At 49.3% G+C, this 22,135-nt stretch overlaps 1 protein-coding gene across 2 annotated transcripts in view; it reads left to right on the top strand.

Moving 5' to 3' along the window:
* PTPRU (protein tyrosine phosphatase receptor type U) overlaps positions 1 to 22,135 on the top strand; it is a 74,013-nt gene that overhangs the window by 44,632 nt on the left and 7,246 nt on the right. The window contains exons 15-24 of one of the 2 annotated variants that reach the window (XM_080920658.1): positions 1,886 to 2,043; positions 9,692 to 9,882; positions 10,399 to 10,474; positions 10,871 to 10,950; positions 17,127 to 17,163; positions 17,798 to 17,886; positions 17,988 to 18,104; positions 18,780 to 18,934; positions 20,891 to 21,026; positions 21,471 to 21,620. In XM_080920658.1, the coding sequence (XP_080776784.1) occupies positions 1,886 to 2,043; positions 9,692 to 9,882; positions 10,399 to 10,474; positions 10,871 to 10,950; positions 17,127 to 17,163; positions 17,798 to 17,886; positions 17,988 to 18,104; positions 18,780 to 18,934; positions 20,891 to 21,026; positions 21,471 to 21,620 (1,189 nt within the window). Of the gene's footprint in view, positions 1 to 1,885; positions 2,044 to 9,691; positions 9,883 to 10,398; positions 10,475 to 10,870; positions 10,951 to 17,126; positions 17,164 to 17,797; positions 17,896 to 17,987; positions 18,105 to 18,779; positions 18,935 to 20,890; positions 21,027 to 21,470; positions 21,621 to 22,135 lie in introns of both variants that reach the window. The other variant, XM_080920657.1, reaches the window with a different exon arrangement.

Raw genomic sequence — 22,135 nt, 5'->3', positions numbered from 1 at the left:
AGGGGTACGGTGCCAAGCCCTGGACTTGATGGAGCCTTGGGAGGGAGCCTCTGGGCCAGGGTCCCGAGACAAGTATTCTGAGACAGGGAACTCTGGTCTTTGCCATGACAACCAGTGACTTAGTGTCCTCATCTGTGAAATGGGAATTTTTTTCAGTGGTGGAGAATAAGCTCTGAGCCTTGAGCACACTAGGTAAGTGTTTTATCAATCAGCAGCAGTCTCAATTGGGTGTCCAATGAGAGGGTTGCCTAGTTCCTTAGTGCGCCCCATAGTCAGGATCAGTCAAGTGGGAAGAGTGAGCTTTAGGCTTGCCTAGGTGTCCTGCTGGGGCTTCTTCACCCTGCCTCTCCTGGTCCTTAGCTAGTCTCCTTTCTAGGCTGTGATATATGCTTGGGGCTGCCTGCTCAGGGGCCAAGGAAGCTGCAGAGAAGAGTCTGAGGATGGGGGCTGTCTGCGAAGGCCAGAGCAGACATGGATGAGGGAAAGTGTCTTTGTCTGAATATATGTGTCTGTGTGTGCCAGTGTGATTCTATGAATGAGCCAACCCCTGGGCTTGACGTTTCTGTTTCTGTGTGAGTGTGCATGTATGTGTGTGTGTGTGTGTGTGGTTGTCTCTGCACATGCATGTACATGTGTGAGCAAAAGCTGTGTATCCCTCAGACTCTTCGCCCAATTCTGCAGCACGCTTGGGGAAGATTCCGGAAGGGCTTCTAGCCTGAGCTTACAGTGACCATATCTGCTCAACCTTTAGATTGAGGGTGGCCCCCTTAACCTGTGTGGTTCCTTTCTCCTGGGAGGGAAGCCTGGTAACATTGCTGTTTCTTCCTGCACGCTGCCAGGAGGGACCGCTATGCCTACTCTTACTATCCGTGAGTAGTTCTGACCATCCAAGGCATCCAAGGGCCTGCCCTTCCCACCGCCCTCTTCTCTGGCTTTTCTGTGGCCATCTCTCCTTCCTGGTATTGTTCCTCGGCCACAGCATTGCCTCTCGAGTGGGCTGGTGCTGAATTCCTCTCCAGCTACCCTGCAGCTCACATCACCTTTCTGGGCTTCCAGGACCCCTCTCACTGAGGTTCACCCCACCCCCAGCTTCCTGAACTTGTCCCCATCCTGCTGGTTCCCATTCCCAGCCCCCAGGTTTTTCTCCCTTCACTCCAAGGAATTGCTGATACGGCTGCTTTCCCTCCTGTGATTTTTGTGCAGATAATTTTTGAACCTAAATTCAGAACTCTTGAGTGTGTACATTAAATTCCATCTGCCTCCTCTCACACTGAGATCAGCCGGAGGCCAGAGGAGTCAGGTGTCCCTCCCTCAGCCCCCATGCTCTGTATCCGGTGGACCTGATGGGTTTGATTTTGTAGTTTTTCCAGGGAGGCTGAAAGCCCCTGGCTTAGACTAGAGCCTTGCGGCGCACCACTGGAGACTGCCTTCTGAGCCAGCATCCGCTCTCTGAAGGGTTCTCTTGGGTATTATTGTTCAGCCAGCTTGGCAGGGTCTTCTCAGCCTCCACATGGGCCCTAGGACACTTCCATGTGGGCTTCTTACCCTTTCAGCCACCAAGAGGCACAGCTGGGCTCTCTGCCTCTTATCTTCCCCAAGTGCCTGGGAATCACAGCCTGAGGTTTCCACCTATGAAGGGTCCCAGGCAGGGCTGCTTCCCTGCTACCCAACTGCATTCATTTGCTGGCCAGGCTGGTGATGGGGTTCCACAGAGGGTGTCCCCTGGGAGGCCCCTGAGCTGGCAGAGCAGATGCTGGCCTGCCCTCAGAAGGCCTGGTTCTGTAGGAAAGGAGGAGCTCCCAGGCAGGGATCTTGTGGGAGGTGGGTGCTTGAGGCTGTATGGGTTAATCTTCTTCCTAGTACAGGGTCTTGTCCTTTTCTGCAGGAAGCCAGTGAACATGACGAAAGCCACGGTCAACTACCGCCAGGAGAAGACGCACATGATGAGCGCGGTGGACCGCAGCTTCACAGATCAGAGTACTCTGCAGGAGGATGAGCGGCTGGGCCTGTCCTTTATGGATGCTCCTGGCTACAGCCCGCGGGGTAAGCACCGGCCCTCCCCACCCCCACCCCCAGGCTTACGGTTCACGGGACAGAGTCCTGTCAAGGTCATCCTACCTCTGCGTAACAACATTGGCCCACGAGTCTAGAGAATACACCGGATGTGCTGACACTGTGCTTGCAGGATCTGCCAGAGCAGCAGTGAGGGGGATGGGCACATCTTCGCCTCTTGTTGGGCACCTACTGTTTGCCAGATTGGGGTCCAGTAGCTGAGGGCAAGGTATGGGTAGTCATGCCGACCTGGGCTGGCCCCTGGAATCTCTTCTTTATAAGGCTGTGCAACCCAGGGCAGGTCGCTTCATTAGGCTCTCTAGATGCCTGTTTCTCCACGTATGAAATGGGAAGGAGGTCATCTCCTGCTGGTCGACCCGTTCCCCACAGGGCTGCTATAATGTCCAAATGAGATAGCATTTGTAAATCGCATGGTGCTGTGTGTCCCAATCGCCAGAGCAAAGTGAGTCAGCTCCTAACAGCCCTTAACTTCTTCCATTTTCCATCTTTTTATTTTATTTAATGCTGATTTACACAAAAGACAGTTGGGGGGGGTGCCACCGAAACCCTCTTTATGCCTGACGTCGTAACTGTACCGAGTATCAGTGAACCCCGGATATTTGACTCAGCACTGTAGCAGGGTGCTGATCCAGTTACAGTCCCGCCACCCTCTCATATAAAGACTCCCATGACATTTGTATTCACAATTATCTGGCCTTTTTTCCTTAAAAGACTTACTTACGTTTATTTTATGTGCGGCTACCTATATATGTGTATGTGCATCCTGTGATTGCAGTACCCGAGAAGGACAGTAGGGGGCGTTGGAACCCCTGGAGCTGATGTGGCTGCTGGGAATGGAATCTGGGTCCTCTGGTAAAGCAGCCTGTTCTTGGGCTGGGAGATAGTACCGTGGCAGAGTGCTTACCATGATCACAGGAGGCCCTGGGTTTAAACCTCAGCACTGCCCACCAAAACAAAACACCACCACCAAAAGAGCAGTGAGCTCTTGACATCTGAGCCATCTCTCCAGTCTAGCTATCCTTCTGTCTGGCCTTTAAAGTCCAGATATACCGCACACACATACTCATTTTCTAGGAAGGAACCCAAACTCCAGTCTTCCAAGCCAACGTCACATTCTCACATTTGCCCACATGGACGTCTGACTTGGCCACAGCTCATTAACTGTTGTTGGATGTATAGTTTTCCACTGTACGTGACTGTGTCACGGTGGCGTTCTTTGTAACATTCATTTGTTGGGCTTCTGGTTCGCTGTTACGCAGGTCTTTAGACACTCCTGCGTGCGGGAGCTTAGAAGTAAGACTCACCTGATGATGAAGTACGTGTCCCTTCAGCCTCGTCAGACAGGGCTGGGATGTTTTCCAAAGCAGTTTGCTTTGCCCCTTCTGCTGTGAAAGACATTGTTGCTGTGCGTCAGGATTCAGATTCACCAGCCTCCTTCCCGTCGTGGGGCTGGTTTATATGGAAGGGTGATTTTCCATAGTTCTGTTTGCATTTCTCCCAGTGCTAATGAGGCTGAATGTGTTTTCTAGTCATGATTGGCATTCAGGCCTCTTCTTCTGTGAAATGCCTGCACATCTTTCACCTCATTTTCTGTTAGGATTTTTTTTTTTTTTTTTTGCTTTTTTGGTGGTTGCTTTCTTAGTGGTTTTTAGGAGTTCTTTATATGTTCAGGATAATAATCGCTCGTCACATATGAATTGCAAATATCGGTTCCCAGTTTGTAGCCCATCTCTCCAGGTTATTTATAGCCTCTTTGGCGGAACAGGAAGGTCTTTATTTTAATGTCCTTCTCACATTTTCAGTCATTTTTTTTTCTGTGACTTCTGCTGTCTGCGTTTTCTTAGAATTTTTCTCAGGGGCTGCGAAGATGACCCTGTCTGTAAAGGGCTTGCCGCCCAAGCACAAGGACCCGAGTTCAAGCCCCAGAATCTACCTTTAAAAGGCCAGGCAAGGGTTGGAGAGGGGGTTTAACCACTAAAGGCCAGATACATGAGGGTCGCTGGTGCGCGCTGGCCAGCTAGCAGAGCCTAAGTAGAAAGCTCTAGGTCTAGAGAGAGACTTGTTTTGAAAGACAAGGTGGAAAGTAATAAAGGAAGACATCAGTGTTGGCCTGGATATGCATGGCCAACATATCTTCCATATGCATGTCCACTGGAGCCGGCCCATACATGTGTGCCCGCCCACAGCCCCGCCCACGGACCCGCCCACGGCCCCGCCCACGGCCCCGGCCCCGCCCACAGCCTGGTCCCCAAGAGGCACATGCGCACGCATCTTTAACCAAGTCTTTAAACCCTTTGTTTCCGCAAGCTTCATATCTTCCAATTCATATTTAAATCTTTCTCTGGAATCTATTTTTGTGTGTGGTGTGAATTAAGGGTTTTCTTCTATCCACGGGGATAATGAGCAGCTTCTGTATCATTTTCTTTTGTAAAAATTTTGTTTTGATTTATTTTCTGTGTCTATAAAGTGGGGTGGGGGAGGGGATGGGGGAGCCTGCGCCAGTGCAAACATATGGAAGCTGGAGGACAACTTTTCAGAGTCTGCATTTAGGTGGGTTTGGGGGATCAAACTTCAGTCAGCAGGTTGGCGTGGCAATCGCCTTTACCTGCTGAGCCAGCCCGCAGGCCCTCACTCTTTACTGATTTACAGAGCAGTCCCTGTCAGCCTTTCACAGATCTGTGACTGATGTGTGGATTGCTTTCTGGCTCTCTTCTTTTACATCAGTTTTCTGGTTCCTGGGCTGAAATCACAGGACGCTCACAGCTGTCTTGGTGTCTGAGACATGCCCACCCCGTTTGCTCTTCATGGCTTTTGTCTTCAGTCTCTTCGTTAGAAATTTTAGAATCATATTTTCAAGGTGGCTTCCTATCAGATCCGTGGGTCAGTTTTAAGACACCATGTTTCTTCTCATGAACGCTGCATACTAACACGACTCATACCACCTCACTCATTTACATCTTCCATGCCTGAAAGCATTTTTCTCCATAAGCTCTTATACATCTGTGAACTACATCTTCAGGGCCCTTCTTTTTCCTACTGAGGATTGAACCCAGGGCTTGGTGTATGTCAAGCACTGTGTTTTACCATTAACCTGTACCATCCCCAGGTCTCTGATTTAAGAATTTAAGATTACACTACTTACTTGCTAGTTTGTTTGCTTATTTATTTATTTATTTATTTGTGTGTGTGTGTGTGTGTGTGTGTGTGTGTAGGTCAGAGAACAACTTTTGGCAGTCAATTCTTTCCTTCTATTTTGTGGGCCTCAGGAATTGAACTCAGGCCATAAGGCTTAGCAGCAAGCACCCTTTACCTGCAGAGCCACTTTACTGGTCTTGTTTCGACTGCTTTTGCATACAGTGTACTTTAAAATATCTCCCCCCACTTCCTCTCTCCATTGCTTATTTATTTTCCTCTTTCTCTTTTGGAAATAGGATGTTTTCCTGGCTATCCTGGAACTCACATTGTAGGCCAGCTTGGCCTTCAGCTCACAGAGATCCTCCTGCCTCTGCCTCCAGACTGCTGGGATTAATGGTGTGCACTAACACCTTCCTGACTTCGGGTTGATATTTTGATATGTGGCTTGATCTTAAATTCATAGTCCTCCATGGGTGTTCTTAGTTCTAATGTATCTGTAGACCCTCTCAGGGTCCCCAGTGTAGTCTGACCACTTGGAGACCAGAACCTTTGCTTCTTCTAGAGCAGTGGCTCTCAGCCTTCCTAATGCTGGGCTCCTTTGACCCAGTGCCCCATGTTGTGGTGACTCCCAACTATAAAATTATCTAATTGCTACTTCATAACTGTAATTTTGCTACTGTTATGAATCATAGTGTAAATATTTGATAAGCAGGGTATCTGATGTGCCATCCCAAGGGGGCCAAGACCCCAGGGATCTGTTCTTTCTGTGGCTTTCTGGAGTATTATACTGGGTGGGTTTCTTTCTTTTTTTTTAAAGATGTATTTATTTATTTTATATATTTATTTATTTTATATATGTGAGTACACTGTCAAACCAGAAGAGGGTATCAGATCCCATCACAGATGGCTGTGAGCTACCATGTGGTTGCTGGGAATTGAACTCAGGACCACTGAGCCATCTCTCCAGCCCTAGTAGAAGTTTTGATAGCAGGAATCTTTGTCTTGTTTTTTTGGCCTTAAAAAGATGCTTCCAACACTGAAACATGCGGAACAGTTTGCTGAGGGTTTGGGGGCAGAAATGTTTTTTTCAGCGTGCTAAGTGGGTTTTAGAGTAAATGCTCACTAGACTTACCGGACCCTTCCTCTATACTTACTGCAATGGCTGCTTCCTCTATACTTACTGCAATGGCTGGGGCTTCTCTTTGTTTGTTAAGGAAGCTAGTGGCATTACATTTTCTAATATACTGTACTTATTGTTCAAGATCTTCAGGCAGCCTTTTTCTGTGAGGTCTTCCTGCAAATGGTTCTGTTTGTACTTTTCCTGTCTGGTTGTGGTATCTGTATTTTTTTTTTTTTTTAATGTACTGGGTTTCTCCTCTTTTCCCTTTATCATGGAAGGTTTGAAAAATTTGCTTCTGCCAAGTTTGGCTGTTGCTTTCTTTATGGAAAGATTTAAATTTTTTTAAAAAACAGATCATGGGTTGTAGAGATGGCTTAGTGGTTAAGAGCACTGACTGCTCTTCCAGAGGTCCTGAGTTCAATTCCCAGCAACCATACAGTGGCTCACAACCATCTGTAATAAGATCTGATGCTCTCTGCTGGTGTGTATGAAGACAGCGACAGTGTACTCATATATGTAAAGTAAGTTTTTCTTTTTCTTTTTTAAAGATCACATTTTGCTGGGTGTAGTGACACAAGCCTTTAATTCCTGTACTCTGGAGGCAGAGACAGACAGATCTTTGTGAATTTGAGTCCAGCCTGGTCTACATAATGAGTTCTAGCACAGTCAAGACTACATAGAGAGACACTGTTTTATATCAACTGAAATAAATAAATAGAAAAAGACCCCTAAGACTCTTTTAAAACAGAGTTGGTCTTGAGGTGGGCACAGCTTTGCTGCTGAGTGTCATTAGAAAAGGGGGGGGGAGGATGGAGAGAGTGGAATAGGTAGATGAAATGGAGATCCTCTCCCAGGGAACTCAAGGACTAACTGAGGAGTCCAGAGTGACCCTGGGAAATGGAGATCAGGACAGCTACCGCATAGGTGCTGGAGACCATCAGGGCTATCAAGAGATTTGAGAAGTTGTAACCGTTACATTTTCATGTACACTTTTCTATGCATATGCACTTGAGTGCCACGGTATGCATCAGAAGAGTTGATTCTCTACTTTCACTACGTGGGTGTGGAGGACTGAACTCAAGTCGGCAGACTTGCTGATGGGCATCTTGACCCATGGAGCCATCTTGCCGTCCCAAGGTTTAAAATCCATAGTCAGCTTCTTTCCAGGATCCAGACCTTCACACTTGCTGTTTTTGAGTCACTTTTGATTTTTAGATATGTCTATAAAAACATCGAGCGTCTATCTGACAGTGACAAACGTGGTGTTCTATTATCAGGGACTTCATCTGTCTCATGTGTGTTTTCAAACCTGATGTACACCTGTTTTCTGTTTGACTGCCTCCGTGAACTCTCACCGTTTTACACTGCTGAGTACTGATTATCAACCTTCATGTTACAAAAAAGAGGAAAAAGGAGGGCTGTGGATGTGGCCTCAGTGGGCGAGGTGCCTGCCTGACGTGAAGGAAGCTCTGCACAGAGCATTATTTATACAAGGCGTGCTGACTCTTTCAGGCAGCCCCTGGAGCGTTTGGCTGGGGGAAGGGAGGAATCATCCTTGGGTATACAAGGACTCTGGGGCTAGTCCCACTCCCTGTTCCATACAGTACACACAAATGCTGGCCATTCAGAAAGATGTGTGCCCAATTTGTGGCTCTGCTACCTCTGACTATGTGACCCGGGCAAGTGATTTTTTCCTCTCTGAGCCTTTTTCTTCTTCTTCTTCTTCTTCTTCTTCTTCTTCTTCTTCTTCTTCTTCTTCTTCTTCTTCTTCTTCTTCTTCTTCTTCTTCTTCTTCTTCTTCTTCTTCTTCTTCTTTTTCTTTTTTTGCTTGTTTGTTTGCTCAGTACTGTCTTTGAGATAGTTCTCAGGTAGCTCAGGCTGGCCTTGTATAACCCAGGGTGACTCTTCCCTTCCAATGACTCCAAGTGATAACATCCGGAAAGCCTTCAAGGCTGGAGCTGAACCCATTGTGCTTTGTCTACTGTCAGTAACTGCCCTTGTCTTGTTTTTTCCAGATATGTGAAATGTGCATGTGAGTGTGCCTGTGTGTGTATGTGCACATGCATCTTGCATATTTACTATAGTTCCCACTATGACTTGAGTCCTGTCTTTCCTCTTTGGATCTCAGCTTCCCCGTCTGTAAGATTGAGTGTGTGGAGCATCTGACTACATGATGAACTGGCAACTGACCAGTTCTCCCACTGTCAGCCCCCAGAACTCAGGACCACACACAGGAGACAGTTGTTCTCTGTTAAACTGGACACTCTTTGGGACTAAGGCGCTGAGAGAGGTGTGGCAAAGTAGGAAGACCCTGCCATGGCCTTGATGTCCTACCTGGAAGCAGTTTGCAAATCTTGGCATAGGACACTGAAGGACGGTCTCCCTGATTTGGCTGGATTCTGGGGTGTGGCTTGGGCATCTTACATCTATCCTCTCTGTGAGTCCCTAAAGAGGAGCACAGGTCTGCAGTGGAGGGGGCCTCCAGCAGGTCATTCTGGCTGAGACATGGAGGGTACATATGAGTTCTCAGGGCATAAAGACTAGGAGAGAGAAGGTATTAAGAAGTCAGGAGGCCCAGGGAGGGAAGAACAGGCACCGGCTAGAGATCCCTTCACAGTCCCTGCCAGGCCAGATCAGTGAGAAATGGGATGGACAGGTCTCCAGTCAGCCCTGTAGCCATTGCTGAGAGGAGCTAGGAGACACACAATGAGGGAAGCTCCAGGTAGGAGAAACAGTGGCTGCTTTGCTCAGCCTTAGACCTGAGCTCCCGAACCAGGCTGGGATATCCTTGGGGGATTCTAAGTGCTAGGGAGGTAGTGTGTCTGTCTGTCAGGGTCTGGGGTCCATGGAGTCCCCTTGTCTGGGCCTCTGCCTTGGCTGACAATAGAAATGTTGGCTCAGGAGAAACACTCTATTCAGGTGCCTGGCACGGTTGGTGGAAGGGGGCGGCTGCGCAAGCTAATTTTGCAGTGCTTGTCTTTGAATGGGGGTAATTGCTGGGAGTTGCCAATGTTCCAGATTGTTCCTGGGAAAGGTGGGGGGGCATGTCCAGGGCTCCGAGAATGCTGCCTGTGCAGGTTGAACAGCCAAACCTGGCAGGGTGGTGCGAGGTTGTCATGGGATCACAGGGTGATGGAACCGCGGGGACCCTATGGGTCACCTCAGTTGACCGGCTTATTTTGTAGATGGGAAACCCAAGATATAGAAGAAGGGAGACACTTGTGGGAGTTCATCCAGGGTGGCCTTGCTAAGCTTGACCCTGAGGAATGACCCAGCCACCCTCTGTGTTGGCTGTGCTTCCTGGCTCTAGGGGCTCCCAGCCTGAGTACGCATATATGTGAGAACCCCTTTCCCCTCCTGCAGGAGACCAGCGAAGCAGTGGTGTCTCCGAGGCCAGCAGCCTCCTGGGGGGCTCTCCTCGGCGTCCGTGTGGCCGGAAGGGCTCCCCGTATCACACGGGGCAGCTTCACCCTGCAGTACGCGTGGCCGACCTACTGCAGCACATCAACCAGATGAAGACAGCCGAGGGCTACGGCTTCAAGCAGGAGTATGAGGTGGACCTGGCTCGCTCGGAAACTCTCAGGCCAGCCCTGGCTGGACCTGTACCCTGACAGCCCCCGAGGCAACCTAACACTCTCACCCTTGACTCTGGCCTGTACACTGCTCCATCTCATCTGCACCCCGATCGCCAGTCTTACCCTGTCTCTGGTTGGAGCCACATCAATGTTGACCTTGACCTGACCCCAGTCTGATATTAACTCCCAACCCTCATCTGACTGGATTCTAGCCACCCTCGTCTGGACACCAGGACGACCTCCACTTAAACTTAACCTCAACCTTAACCTTGATCGTTGGATCTTTCCTCTCTTCCCAGTTCAAACTCAGGGTTCTGTATCCTAACCTCTGTGAACTCTGACCTCCCTTTGGCTCATCTTTCTCTTCCCTCTACTGCACACCTGGTCCTTACAGTGCCCCACCCCCACCCTGCCTTCATTATTCACCTTGTGGGGAGGAGTCCCTAGAGTCTTGGGGTCTCTCTCTCCCACTGACTACCACTTTCCCTTTGGCAGAGTTTCTTTGAAGGCTGGGATGCCACCAAGAAAAAAGACAAGCTCAAGGGCTGCCGACAGGAGCCAGTGTCTGCCTGTGAGTTCCGGGAAAGGGGCCGGAACTCGCAACGACAGGAGGAAGTGAGGAAGGGGGAACACGGCCAGCGCATGCTCCGGGTAGTCTTGTCCTCAGAGACATAGTGCCCTGGCTGCCGTGGTGACAGTACAGCGCACGACAGTGTAGTATCTTAGAGGGGAGGGGACAAGTTTGGGAGGTTGAGACCTCAGCTAAAAGTCACACAGCTGATCTTTGCTCGTCTTTCTCAGTGCCGTACAGACTAACCCTTGGCCCATCCTGACGGTGCTCAGGGTTCATTGGCCAGCTCTGAACCCTTATAAAAGTCACCTGGTATTCCCACTTGACACTTCCCTAGTCTCCAGGAGGTCTCCTCCAGGCTGCCTGGCACAGCAGGCTCTGCTGCTCTGTTCACAGATGACCGGCACCACCGAGTGAAGCTGCATCCGATGCTGGGAGACCCTGATGCCGACTACATCTCTGCCAACTACATAGACGTGAGTGCCTGGCCCCGCTCTTTCTGCTTCTCTGTTCCTGTCCCCACCAGGCTAGGCAGGGCAGAAACCTACCAGAGGACAAAGGAAGATATGAATGGCTGAGTTGCATCTGATGCCAGGGAACTCGGGGGGATGGGAAGCTGAGGGCGGGTGTCAGCCTTCAGGAAAGCATCTGAGGGCTCTGCCCATCCAAGGGGAGGTAGAACAAGGTCTGGGAGGTAGAACAAGGGAGACTGAGGGATGGAAGCTGCCTCAGCAAGGGGCCAAGAGACCAGAGGAGGGATTCTGATGGTTTCCATGGTAAAGCTGAAGAGATTATGCAGGGTTAGATGGTAGAGATCTTGAGTGTCAGGCTAAGGACTTGGGCCATCTCTCAGGGCCATCAGGAAGTTGTTCAAGTGTTTTGGCTTTGATTACAGTGGTCCTTCACATATATTGAGGTGTGTTTACTGAGCACATATTATGTGCCAGGCACAGCGGTTAAACACTTTACATGCAATCTCACATTTCATAGAACCTTATCACCCTATATTGTATGACCTCGTCTTACAGGAGAGAAAGCTGGAGCTCAGAGAGGTGAAGCAACCAGTTCTAGGTCACACAGTTAGAGTGGTAAAGAAAAGACTCAAGCCCCAGTTTGGCTGTCTCCTTAGTCTCTGCTGCTGATCATTTGACATTGGATCTGGTTGGACGGAGGGGAGGGATCAAGAGAGGGAAGGTTTCCCAGGGGTGGATGGGGTTGTTGATGGGAACTGGACAAGGCCCAGAGCCCCGACTGCATTCCATGCAGCAAGCTGAAATTGAATTGTGCAGGAAATGCATCCTAGCACCTCGGGGCACCAGGGCTAGAGATAAGAATATGTACACGTGACCATTACTTTTTCTTTTTCTTTTTTTTTTTTTTTTACTAAATGATACGTAGATTTTAGTAGGGGAAACAGATTAAGATCAAAGGAAATATGCAAGGAAATTCATTTCAGATTAGCTGGGAACACATAGGCAAGAAGAAAGGTGTCACATAGCCAGTTAGTGGCTTGGTAGACTGTGTGGTCTCAGAGGAAGGGGAGGGACACTCAGGTATGAACAGGGAAGTCAAAGGTCCCTGGAGGAAGCCATAGTTTACCAGGGCTGAGGTCATCAGGATTTCTGGAGATGTCTCTCCTCTCCCATCTTTCTCCTGGAGTGAATGCACCACCCTTGCTTCCCAGAACCCTCTCCCTTCTCCCTGCCGCCCATCCTGTTCCTTGCCTGGGATAAGAGCCAAGCCTGGCCTCACAGGCTTGGGCGGCATGAGGAAAGTGGACCTTTCTCACTGGGGTTCCACCTGGTTGGTTTCTCTCGGGGCCCTGGCAGGGACATGCCTATCCCTCTCTCTGGCCACCTGTCTCTGTTCTGCTTGCCAGCTCACACCACCCTTTCTGGCCTCTCCTGTGCCCCGCCCACCTCCACTCACCTCTGGCCTAACATCTGTCTCTTTTGCTTTGTTCTGTTCCCTCACTGGAATCATTAAGATTCGGATAAACCGACAAGTAAGTATCTCTCCCTCCTCCTCCTCCTCCTCCTCCTCCTCCTACTCCTCCTCCTCCTCCTCAGCCTCCTCCTCCTCCTCCTGTCTGGTGGACTGGCTATATCCAGGGCTCTCTCACAGGCTCAGGCTGGCTGCCTCTCTCTTTCTCTCTCTCCCTCCTTCCCTTCTCCTGGCACCAAACACCAGCCACCTATTCCAGCAGCTTGCCAGGGGCTACCATGGCTGAAGACTTTGTCTCCCCGCTGGGAGACATTCCCTCTTGCCTTTAGCTCTCTCCACAAAAACAGCTATATTGGGGTGCTGGTCACTGCTGTCACCTTTGGCCCCCTATCTAGCCACTTCCTGTGAGCTTCCCCACCTCTGTGCCTTCTGCAGAGCTCTTGGTATGGGTAGCGGGGAAGCCGCCCACCCATGGCCTTGTCTCCATGCTGAGAGGCTGAGGTCTTCAGACAGGTCTGGGTCAGTCCTCTCTAAGCTCATCTCCCTAGTGTTCAAATCCCTTTGTGGTCAGTTTACTTAGAGCTCATCCCCAATCGTTTTGCCCTTCATTTAACCCCAATTTGCACATTCCCCCCCCCAAATATTTGTTTGAATATCAGTTTAAAAACTGTCATAGCTCCTGCTCTTTGGGGGAACTTAAAAGGGCTGCGGGCAACTCAGTGTAGTACTGGCCAAGTGTGAATGAAGGTCTGGTTTTGAGACCCAGCATCTTATAAAAACTGGGTGAGAAAGAAAGAAATTCAATGTTATCCTCAGCTATGTAGTAAGCTTGAGGCTAACCTGTCTCAAAATAAATTAAACAGAGAAAAAAAGAAGGGGGGAGACCCTAATTAATTTAGCCATATTATTTATAATCAGCATCATTAATTTTGTTTTTCTGAGATGGAGTCTCACTCTGTAGCTAGGCTGGCTTGGAACTTACTACGTAGCTGAGGCTGAACTCAAATTCACAGCAATCTTTTTTGCCTCAGCCTCTTGAATATTAGGATTATATTTCAACCTATTTAATGACTAGTATTCTCTGCCATTTTGTGGATACATTTTCCATTTTATTTCCTTAAAAAAGATTATATATATATATGTTTTTTTTTTTAAATCATTGCTAGAATTCTGTTCGTTATCAGACTTCCAGACAACATGGAGAGACTAACACAAGAAGTGAAGGTTCCCCCCAGTCACATTTGTCAGGGACAGCCAATTATCCCAGACGTGCCCCTTATTTTGAGTACAGTCACACAGTTGGTTTGTAAAACTCTCTAATGTAAAAGGCCTATTAGGTTCATAAAAGACAGTGGATGTGCTGGGTCCTAGCGCCCCCTGTAGGCTGTGATGAATACGGGCCCATATTGGTTCCCTGTGGTAACCTTTTGAATCTCATCCATTTGGTTCCCTTCTGTCAGATGCAAAAAAAAAAAATACCCTTAGAAGATCTCACTGGGCTTAATGCTGACTCAAATGCCAGGGAACAATCCTGTTGCCACACACAGGCTCCTGCCAAGTGCTAGGCATCCATCTAGAGTGCATTGTTTAATTGTGCAAGGGACTGTTTGCAGATGATAATATTAGTCTGAAAAAAGTAAATGACATGTGTTAGGCCATGGACCAGTATTATCATTCCACTTTTCCCCAGCACCACCCACACAGACCCCAGCAAGGGCTTAGATGTGTGGTCCTCATGTCTGGTGATGCTTCTTAGGATGTGAGGTCTAGACCTCCCAGGTGCTACTCCCTAAAGTATACGTGTGCAAGGCGATCTGCTCACTTTACCTCAAGATATGATCAGTTAAAACTTGTATTTGTAGGGGTTTGGGGATGGCCGATTTTGGTAAATGATCCCCTTGAAAGTGTGAAGACCTGAGTTCAATTCTCAGAACCCATGTGGGGAATCATGCTTGTAACCCCAGCACTGGGGAGGCAGAGCTAGGTGGATCTTACGGCTGACCAGCCAGTTTAGCCTAATCGGAAAGTGTCATGCCAAAGAGAGACCCTGTGGTGGATAGCTGTCCTGAGAATGGTACTTGAAGTTGTTTCCTGTCTTCTATGTATGTACACATATGTACCCTCCCTTCAAGTGCAACCCCCACACCTGCACATGTGTACCCACATACACATGAACGTGCATAATACACACATATGCATAGCAAAACCTCTATTAGTGTATGTCGAGTGATATCTTTAAGAAGGGAGGAACTGACTCCTGTAGGCTGTCATCTAATGGACATACACATGTGGTAGCACTTGTCCACCACGTACATGCTCCTCCCAACACACAGAGTAAATAAAAATATAGTAATATTTTTAAAAAATTGAACTTATAGACATTGTGAGTTCTGTGTTCCTACACTTGCTTGTGGGGGTAGAGAGGTGCTCAGTGGATCACAACCATCTATAATTCCAGTTCTAGGGCATCTGATACCCTCTTCTGGCTACCTTTCTTCCTGCATGCACATAGTGTACACGAACTCATGCAGGCATACACGCATGCACATACATTATAAATATTAAAAGAAAACAAATAGGCCTGTATGACAAGGTAGATTGGATGACCCTGGGCCACATTTTCTCCAAAATGTAATTTTCAAACAAAGAAAGACTAGGATTCTGGAAAGGGCCCCGGTGGGGTATGGGTGAAGGTGCAGGGCTCAGAATCTAATGATGAATCTGTGTTGAGGCAGAGCCTAGGCAAATTGGGTTTTCTGGGAGCAGGGGCCCAAGCAGTTCGGGGTAACCTGTTTCAAGCTCAATTACTTACTAGAGCAGGTGAGCTAGTCCTGGCCATGCTGGGGGTCATTGCTCAGGTCTTAAATAGACGGCTGTACTGAGGGCAGAGCAACTCTGGAGGGTTTTTTTTTTTGTAGGGTATTTTTGGTAGGTTTTCATAGTTAGTCACATTGAAGGGGCTTTGGCTTTTCCCCAGGGAAACAAGAGAGTGTCTAGCTGTTATCTTCCAGTTGCAGAGGGCGATAGGGGCTTAGAAAGGTCCAGCCTTGCTGGCTACTCCTGGGTCTGAGGCTCTGCAGTATGGGCACTGCCAAGAAACTGGCCAGAAATGCACATTTCCAGGTCCACCCGTATCCTCTGAGCCCAAGTGGGTCTTTGTCATTATCTCAGGGGTCCCTCTGTACCCAGTGCCAAACTGTTCTCCTGTTGGTGTGGAGACAGAGATGCGTTTTATAACATTTAATCATTGGGATCAATTTTTTTGTTTGTTTTTTGTTTTTTTGCTGTTTTTTGGCCTCCCACATGCTAGGCATGCTACCCCTGAACCTTATCCTCAGCCCAGTCAATCAGTTTTAACTGAGTTTCATTACTTAAATTGACTAATAAGGGCTGGGACTTGTTGGAACCAGCCGAAATGACCCAGGTCCATTCGAAACCAACACTCAGGAGGTTACCTCGAGGCCCACCTGGACCCCACCCTGCTTTTGCCTCCTGAGTTCTAGGGTTAAAGGCATGTGTGCCACTTCAGAGACCATTGAAACATGGTTAAAAATAACAGGTGCTTGTGGCCCTGCCTCATGCTTGGCCCAGTGTCAACAGTTAACGGCATTACTGTCTGTGCCCTCACATCCCTGGGAAGGAAATCTTGTTATGAGAAGATGGGGACCGAGAAGAGGGGTGTTTGCTTAAAGGCCTCTGGGATTGACCCTGGCAGCAAGGCAAGGGTCCTGGAGCCCAGAGGTCCGGAGGAAATAATTACAAGGAGCTGTGCTGAGGCCCAGGGGGCAGAGCTTGCTTTTCCCTTGTACCTGCCTCCATTGGACTTTGTAAACTTTGCACAGTACCTGCACTGGCTACCTGGCTGGCTCTTGTCACAGAAAGATGCAGTTTTGAGAGGGACCTTAGGGTCTTTGTAGCTTTGGTGCTACGTGGCCTGAGAGCTCTGGTGATTGAAAATGGTGTAGCTTTTGTCTTCTTTTTCATACAAGATAGGAGGTAGTGCTTAGAACAGTATGGGGCCATCACCATGACTCTGGAACTTCAGCTCACTGATGCTTGGCCTGAGAGTTCTGGGAATGGAGGATAAAGTAGCTCTTGGCTTCTTTTTCATGGGAGAGAGACAGTAGTACTCAGAAAAACAAGGGACCATCACCTGATCTCAGGGATAGTCTTCATTAGCAGCAAAACAGATTTAAATTTTTTATCCAAGGGCCCAACTTGAAACCCTCTTTAAGCACTCTTCCCCTCCCCCAGTGCCAGCCGCAAAAGCTCTGGGTAGCTGAGGTCCTTGGGAAGTGTACTATCCATTTCTAATACCCTGACAGAAACTGGGGATCCTGCCAATCACTGGTTCTTCCCATATCTGGGGCTTGGGGTGGATAATGTTTCTGGAACTCTGGGAGCCAGGCAGCATCATCTTGGCTTCATGTGTCTCCAAACCACAGTCATGTTGTTAGCAGATAACTGCCCTGCTTTGAAGGTTCTCAGGGGACCATCCTCCCTAGGGTTCTATAGCAAGACCCTGGTGACTCAGCTTCACTTGTCTCTGCTTTGGGACTGGGAGGACAAGGTCACACCCTCATCCGGAGGCATGAGGGTGGGAGCTTCTGCAGGATGCCACTCCTGGAAGGAGGATGGTGAGGGGGCTGACTAAGGGAACAGACATCTGCTCCCTCCACATTCACTGCATCCCATTCTCCTGTTCCAGGGCTACCACAGGTCAAACCACTTCATAGCCACTCAAGGTACCTGGCCATCTGCCCGTGGCACTCTCTCATGATCTGGAATGTCTGCTGCCTGCTTGCCTGCCTTCCCTGCTGACCTACTCAGCTTCCTGTCTGCCTCCCCATCTGTCTATCTTTCCATCCCTACTGCCTGCCTGGGTTTCTTGCATCTAACTGTAGCGTTTAGCCTGTCTGTCTGTGTTTCCCGGTATGACTAATACATCCCAGTAATCTGGCTATGTGTATCTCTTTGGTGCATGTGCACGGGCTGGTCAGGCCCATCCTCATCATTATGGTGCATGCCTCTTGGTCCAACTGGCCACCTGTGGGTCCCCTCTTGTCTTGTCTTTCCTGCTACTGCCTCTCCCCACCTCTCTTGGAGGTTTGTCCCACGGACCGAGGGTCTACTGCCCATAACAGCTCTCTAAACCTTACCCAGCATACCAGGCTGTCTAGCCTGGCTCTGCCCTGCTATTGCCCATTCTAGGGCTCTGCAGGCATGAAGCTGTGCTTGGTGGGGTCAATTGGGGTGAGTGAGAAGCCTCCATCGGGTCAGGTCCTGGGAGCCTCCCAGCAAGGGGTGATGTCACTGAGCATCATGGTATGCTGGCCATGAGGGACCTTGCTCAGGGACAGGTGCCCTCTGCGCCCCCAGGGCCGAAGCCCGAGATGATCTACGATTTCTGGCGCATGGTGTGGCAGGAACAGTGTGCGAGCATCGTCATGATCACTAAGCTGGTAGAGGTGGGCAGGGTAAGCGGGGTTGAGGGTTGGGCTGGGGGCAGGGTGGGCCTCATTGGTTGGCTAAGAGCCTAGTGAAACCCTGTGCTCTTGGGGGCCCCCAGGTAAAGTGCTCTCGATACTGGCCTGAGGACTCAGACATGTATGGGGACATCAAGATCACGCTGGTAAAGACAGAGACACTGGCCGAGTATGTAGTGCGCACCTTTGCCTTGGAGCGGGTGAGTATGCTTTACACCTCTTCCATGTAGAGCCTACACTGCCCCAGTCTGGGAAGCATAGGGGGAGGGTGTGGCAAGCAAGCCCTTCTCGCTGGGAGTATGGTTGAGGGATGGGAATGGTGACTGTCCCTGCTGGTCTCCTGTGGGCCTCCGATACAATGAAGAAGATCTGGTGACTGCCCCAGGCGTTGTTCTTTGCTGTGTGGGACACTGTGCCGTGAGCCCCTTATACACACTGTCTTAGTTCTAGGAAGCTCTGCACACTAGTTTACCATTAAGACCCATTGTACAGATGAGAACAATGAGGGTCAGAGGGGTCCCTCTTGTGTTGGGGTTCATGGTCCCACTTAACTACTCTGTAAAATCCTCAGAGGAGGGCTGGTGAGATGTTTCGGTGGGTAGGGGGTTATACTGGCTGTGCAAGGATGACTTTGGCTCACGATGCTCTCTGTCTGTTTCCACGACAACCAGGGGCAAGGTATGTGTCAGATAGCACAGCCTTAAGCATCTGGTGGGCTCAGTGCAGATGCAGAGTGTGGGCACTTGTTCAGCTTTGGCAGAAGGGATGGTCTTCACCGGGCCTTCAGTCCCTCACCTGCACAACGGACATTGCCATCAGATGGGTGTGTGGTGGGTGCTGCCAGCCACTAACTGTCACCACTGTGCTTCCCACAGAGAGGTTACTCAGCCCGGCACGAGGTCCGCCAGTTCCATTTCACAGCATGGCCAGAGCATGGTGTCCCCTACCATGCCACGGGGCTGCTGGCCTTCATCCGGCGTGTGAAGGCTTCCACTCCGCCTGATGCTGGGCCCATTGTCATTCACTGCAGGTGGGGACACTGGAGATCTCAAGGAGAGGGGCCCAGGTGTGGGAAGCTGGGCTGGAGTGGTGTAGGTTCACGGTCCATAAGGAGTTCTGGGTTTGGCTTACCCTGCTCGGAGACAGATGATAGGAGAGAACATTTCCCCAAAGATCCCGTGAGCTTTGGTTCTGAGTTTGGTACCACAGAGCCCTTTACCAGAGCTGAGGAATCCTGGAGCCTGCAAGCTTATCCTGGATTCCAGTCCCTGTGGTTTATCCTGGCTCCTCTGCAGGGAGTGTTTCCAACTCACCAAATGCCACATGGATGTCTTTTGCCGTGTGGCCTCCTGGCTTTCTCTCTCTCTCTCTCTCTCTCTCTCTCTCTCTCTCTCTCTCAATCTCTCTCCTTCTCTCCCTCTCTTCTGTTCAATCTCATCAAGATTGGATTTTTAAAAGATTTATTTATGTATATGGTTGCTCTATTTGCCACCATGTGGTTGTGGGATTTGAACTCAGGACCTCTGGAAGAGCAGTCAGTGCTCTTAACTGCCGAGCTGTTTCTTCAGCCCCAAGAATGTTAATCAATACAGAAAGTCTGTAATGTAAAATGTAAATTATATCACAAACAATGAGTGTTCATTGACCGAACCACTTTAATCTCAGATTGGGAGAGAGAGCACAGGCTTGGGAGGTGGCTGAAGTGTTTGCTTCCTAAGCCCAAGAACCCGAGTTTGATTCCCAGCACCTATATAAAAAGCTGAGTGTGGTAGCAGGTGCTTGTAATCTCAGCCTTGGGGAGACAGAGATAGGAAAATCCCTGCCCCTCACTGTCCAGCCTACTTAGTCTAATCTGGAAGCCTCAGGATCCAGGGGAGACCCTGTATCAGAAGGAACAATGTGTTCCTGAGGAATGACACTTGATGTTGACCTCTGACCTCTGACCTCCAACATATTTGTACACACACACACACACACACACATACACACACAAACACACTACTGTGCCCATGTACTCACACAGCCCAGTTCTGGAATGTTCCCTGTTCCCAGAACTTTTCATGAATTAGGTTCCCCAACGTGAGCTCTCTGCAGTGTGACTTTCTTTCTTCACCTTAGTATATGAGGTTCATCCACACAGCATCACATCCCAGGGTATGTCTATCCATCTACTGTTGCTAGGCACCAGAAATGATGGTGCTGGGATAAAATGGCAGCACTAAGGATGCTCTGAGGTGTGGCTTCTTGATAGGAAATGCACACATATTGCTGTGGACCATGTATAGAGACAGAATTGCTGTTTGTGAACATTCAGCCCCAGCGGATGCCGACCAGGTCTTCCAAAGTGCTTGTGTGATTGAGCTGGGTCATCTTCAGTAATGCTCTCATGCTTCAGTGGTACCATATTAAAGCAGGAATCTTGGTGGTGTCCTTCCCAACCCTCCTCCCATCAACACTGCTCCCATGCTGAGCACATACATCAACGATGGTCCAAACACAGCCTTGCTCGTCCTGGGCTCCCGGGGGAGTTACAGAGATAGCCATGTCAATAGGGACCCCGCAGCAAGTGTTTTAACAGAAGCTAGCCATATTGCTCTGAGGGTTTGGAAGAGGGTCTGGAAATGTTGGAAGCTCCACAGGGGGTATGGATGGGTCTGTGGGGTTTTGATGGATATGCAGGAGTCTGAGATATTCAGGGAACAGTGTGCTCTTGGACTGAGCTCAGAGCATCAGTCCCATCTGTCTCTCTGAGTCTTTGATGCTCTCTTCCATGTCCCTCATCCCTTTCCTGCTTCTCCAGACCTTGTTCTCTGCTCCCACCTGTGTTCCTGCCACACCAGAGAATTTTAGCCTTGTCAGTGTGCCTAACCCCTGAGTTGTATAGATATGGCAGACACCCTACCCTGGTGCCCACTTCTTTCCTTCTGCCTGTCTTGAGCCCCTGCCCCAAGGCTCTGATGTGGCCCTGGCCTTCCTTTTCCCTCAGTGCAGGCACTGGCCGCACAGGCTGCTACATCGTCCTGGATGTGATGCTGGACATGGCTGAGTGTGAAGGGGTAGTGGACATTTACAACTGCGTGAAGACCCTATGTTCGCGTCGGGTCAACATGATCCAGACTGAGGTTCGGGCCAGCCCTGTCCCCAACCTCTCCCCTCCATTTAGGTCTCTATCACAGAGTCCAGAGCTGGAGTGACACATCTTCAGAACATCCTAGGCCCTTTTTTCCCCGACCATCTTGAATGTGGTAGGGGTTGGGGGGTGGCAACTGGGGGTGGCTCTTCGGTCTCTCCAAACTTTAGAGTGTACAGGTGAGTCAGGTGGTGGGAGAAGGAGGTGAAGGGGAGCTCTAGAGTCACATGTACCAGGGAGTGTGTCCTCACTAGGCCTGGGACCTTGGACTCTCCCCCTCACCACTCAGCTGATCTGCTGGGAGTGTTCCTGGGGTGCAGTAGAGATGAGCTGAGGTGGTTGTTGAACTCAGCCTTGGCTTTCTTTGTCTTCCATCTTCTGCAGAGCTCAGCTTCCAGTCCCCGCCTCATTCTTACATTCCTATCTTCTGTTCCAGGAACAATACATCTTCATTCATGATGCAATCCTAGAGGCCTGCCTGTGTGGGGAGACCACCATCCCTGTCAATGAGTTCAAAGCCACCTACAGGGAGATGATCCGCATTGACCCTCAGAGTAATTCTTCCCAGCTTCGGGAAGAGTTTCAGGTAGGGTGATGAGTATGTGTGTATAGATGTGGGTGTGTGAGTGTGTATATATGTGAGGTATGGGGTATATGTGTAAAGTTGAGTATGTATATACAGGGGCAGGGTATTCTGTGTGTGAAGTGAATATGCATATAAGAGTTAGGTATGTAACTATATATATCTATATATCTATATATATGCATATGAGTGGGCTGTGTAAGTATATATAGGGTTGGGTGTATATGTGTGTGGAAGTGGAGTTTGGGTGTGTAAGTGTGTGTAGGTGTATGAGTGTGTGTGTTTGTAGGTATGTGAATGTGTGTGAGTGTGTGTATGCTTAGGTATGTATGTGTGTGTGTGTGTGTGTGTGTGTGTGTGTGAGTCCTGGCGGTCTGGGGGTCTACCTTTCTTTCTCTCCCATTACTGGAATGACAAGTTTGTGCTGCCAAGCAGGGGCCCCAGATTTTTATCCTTATTTATTGAATGTGGGTTCTGGGGGTTGAACTCTGATCCTCATGTTTGCAAGGCAAATACTT

This window comes from Micromys minutus (assembly GCF_963924665.1).
Source record: "Micromys minutus genome assembly, chromosome: 9".
In the NCBI taxonomy this organism is placed as follows: Eukaryota; Metazoa; Chordata; class Mammalia; order Rodentia; family Muridae; genus Micromys; species Micromys minutus.
Note: the sequence above shows the minus strand (reverse complement) of the source record. Positions and strands in the feature narration are given on the sequence as shown.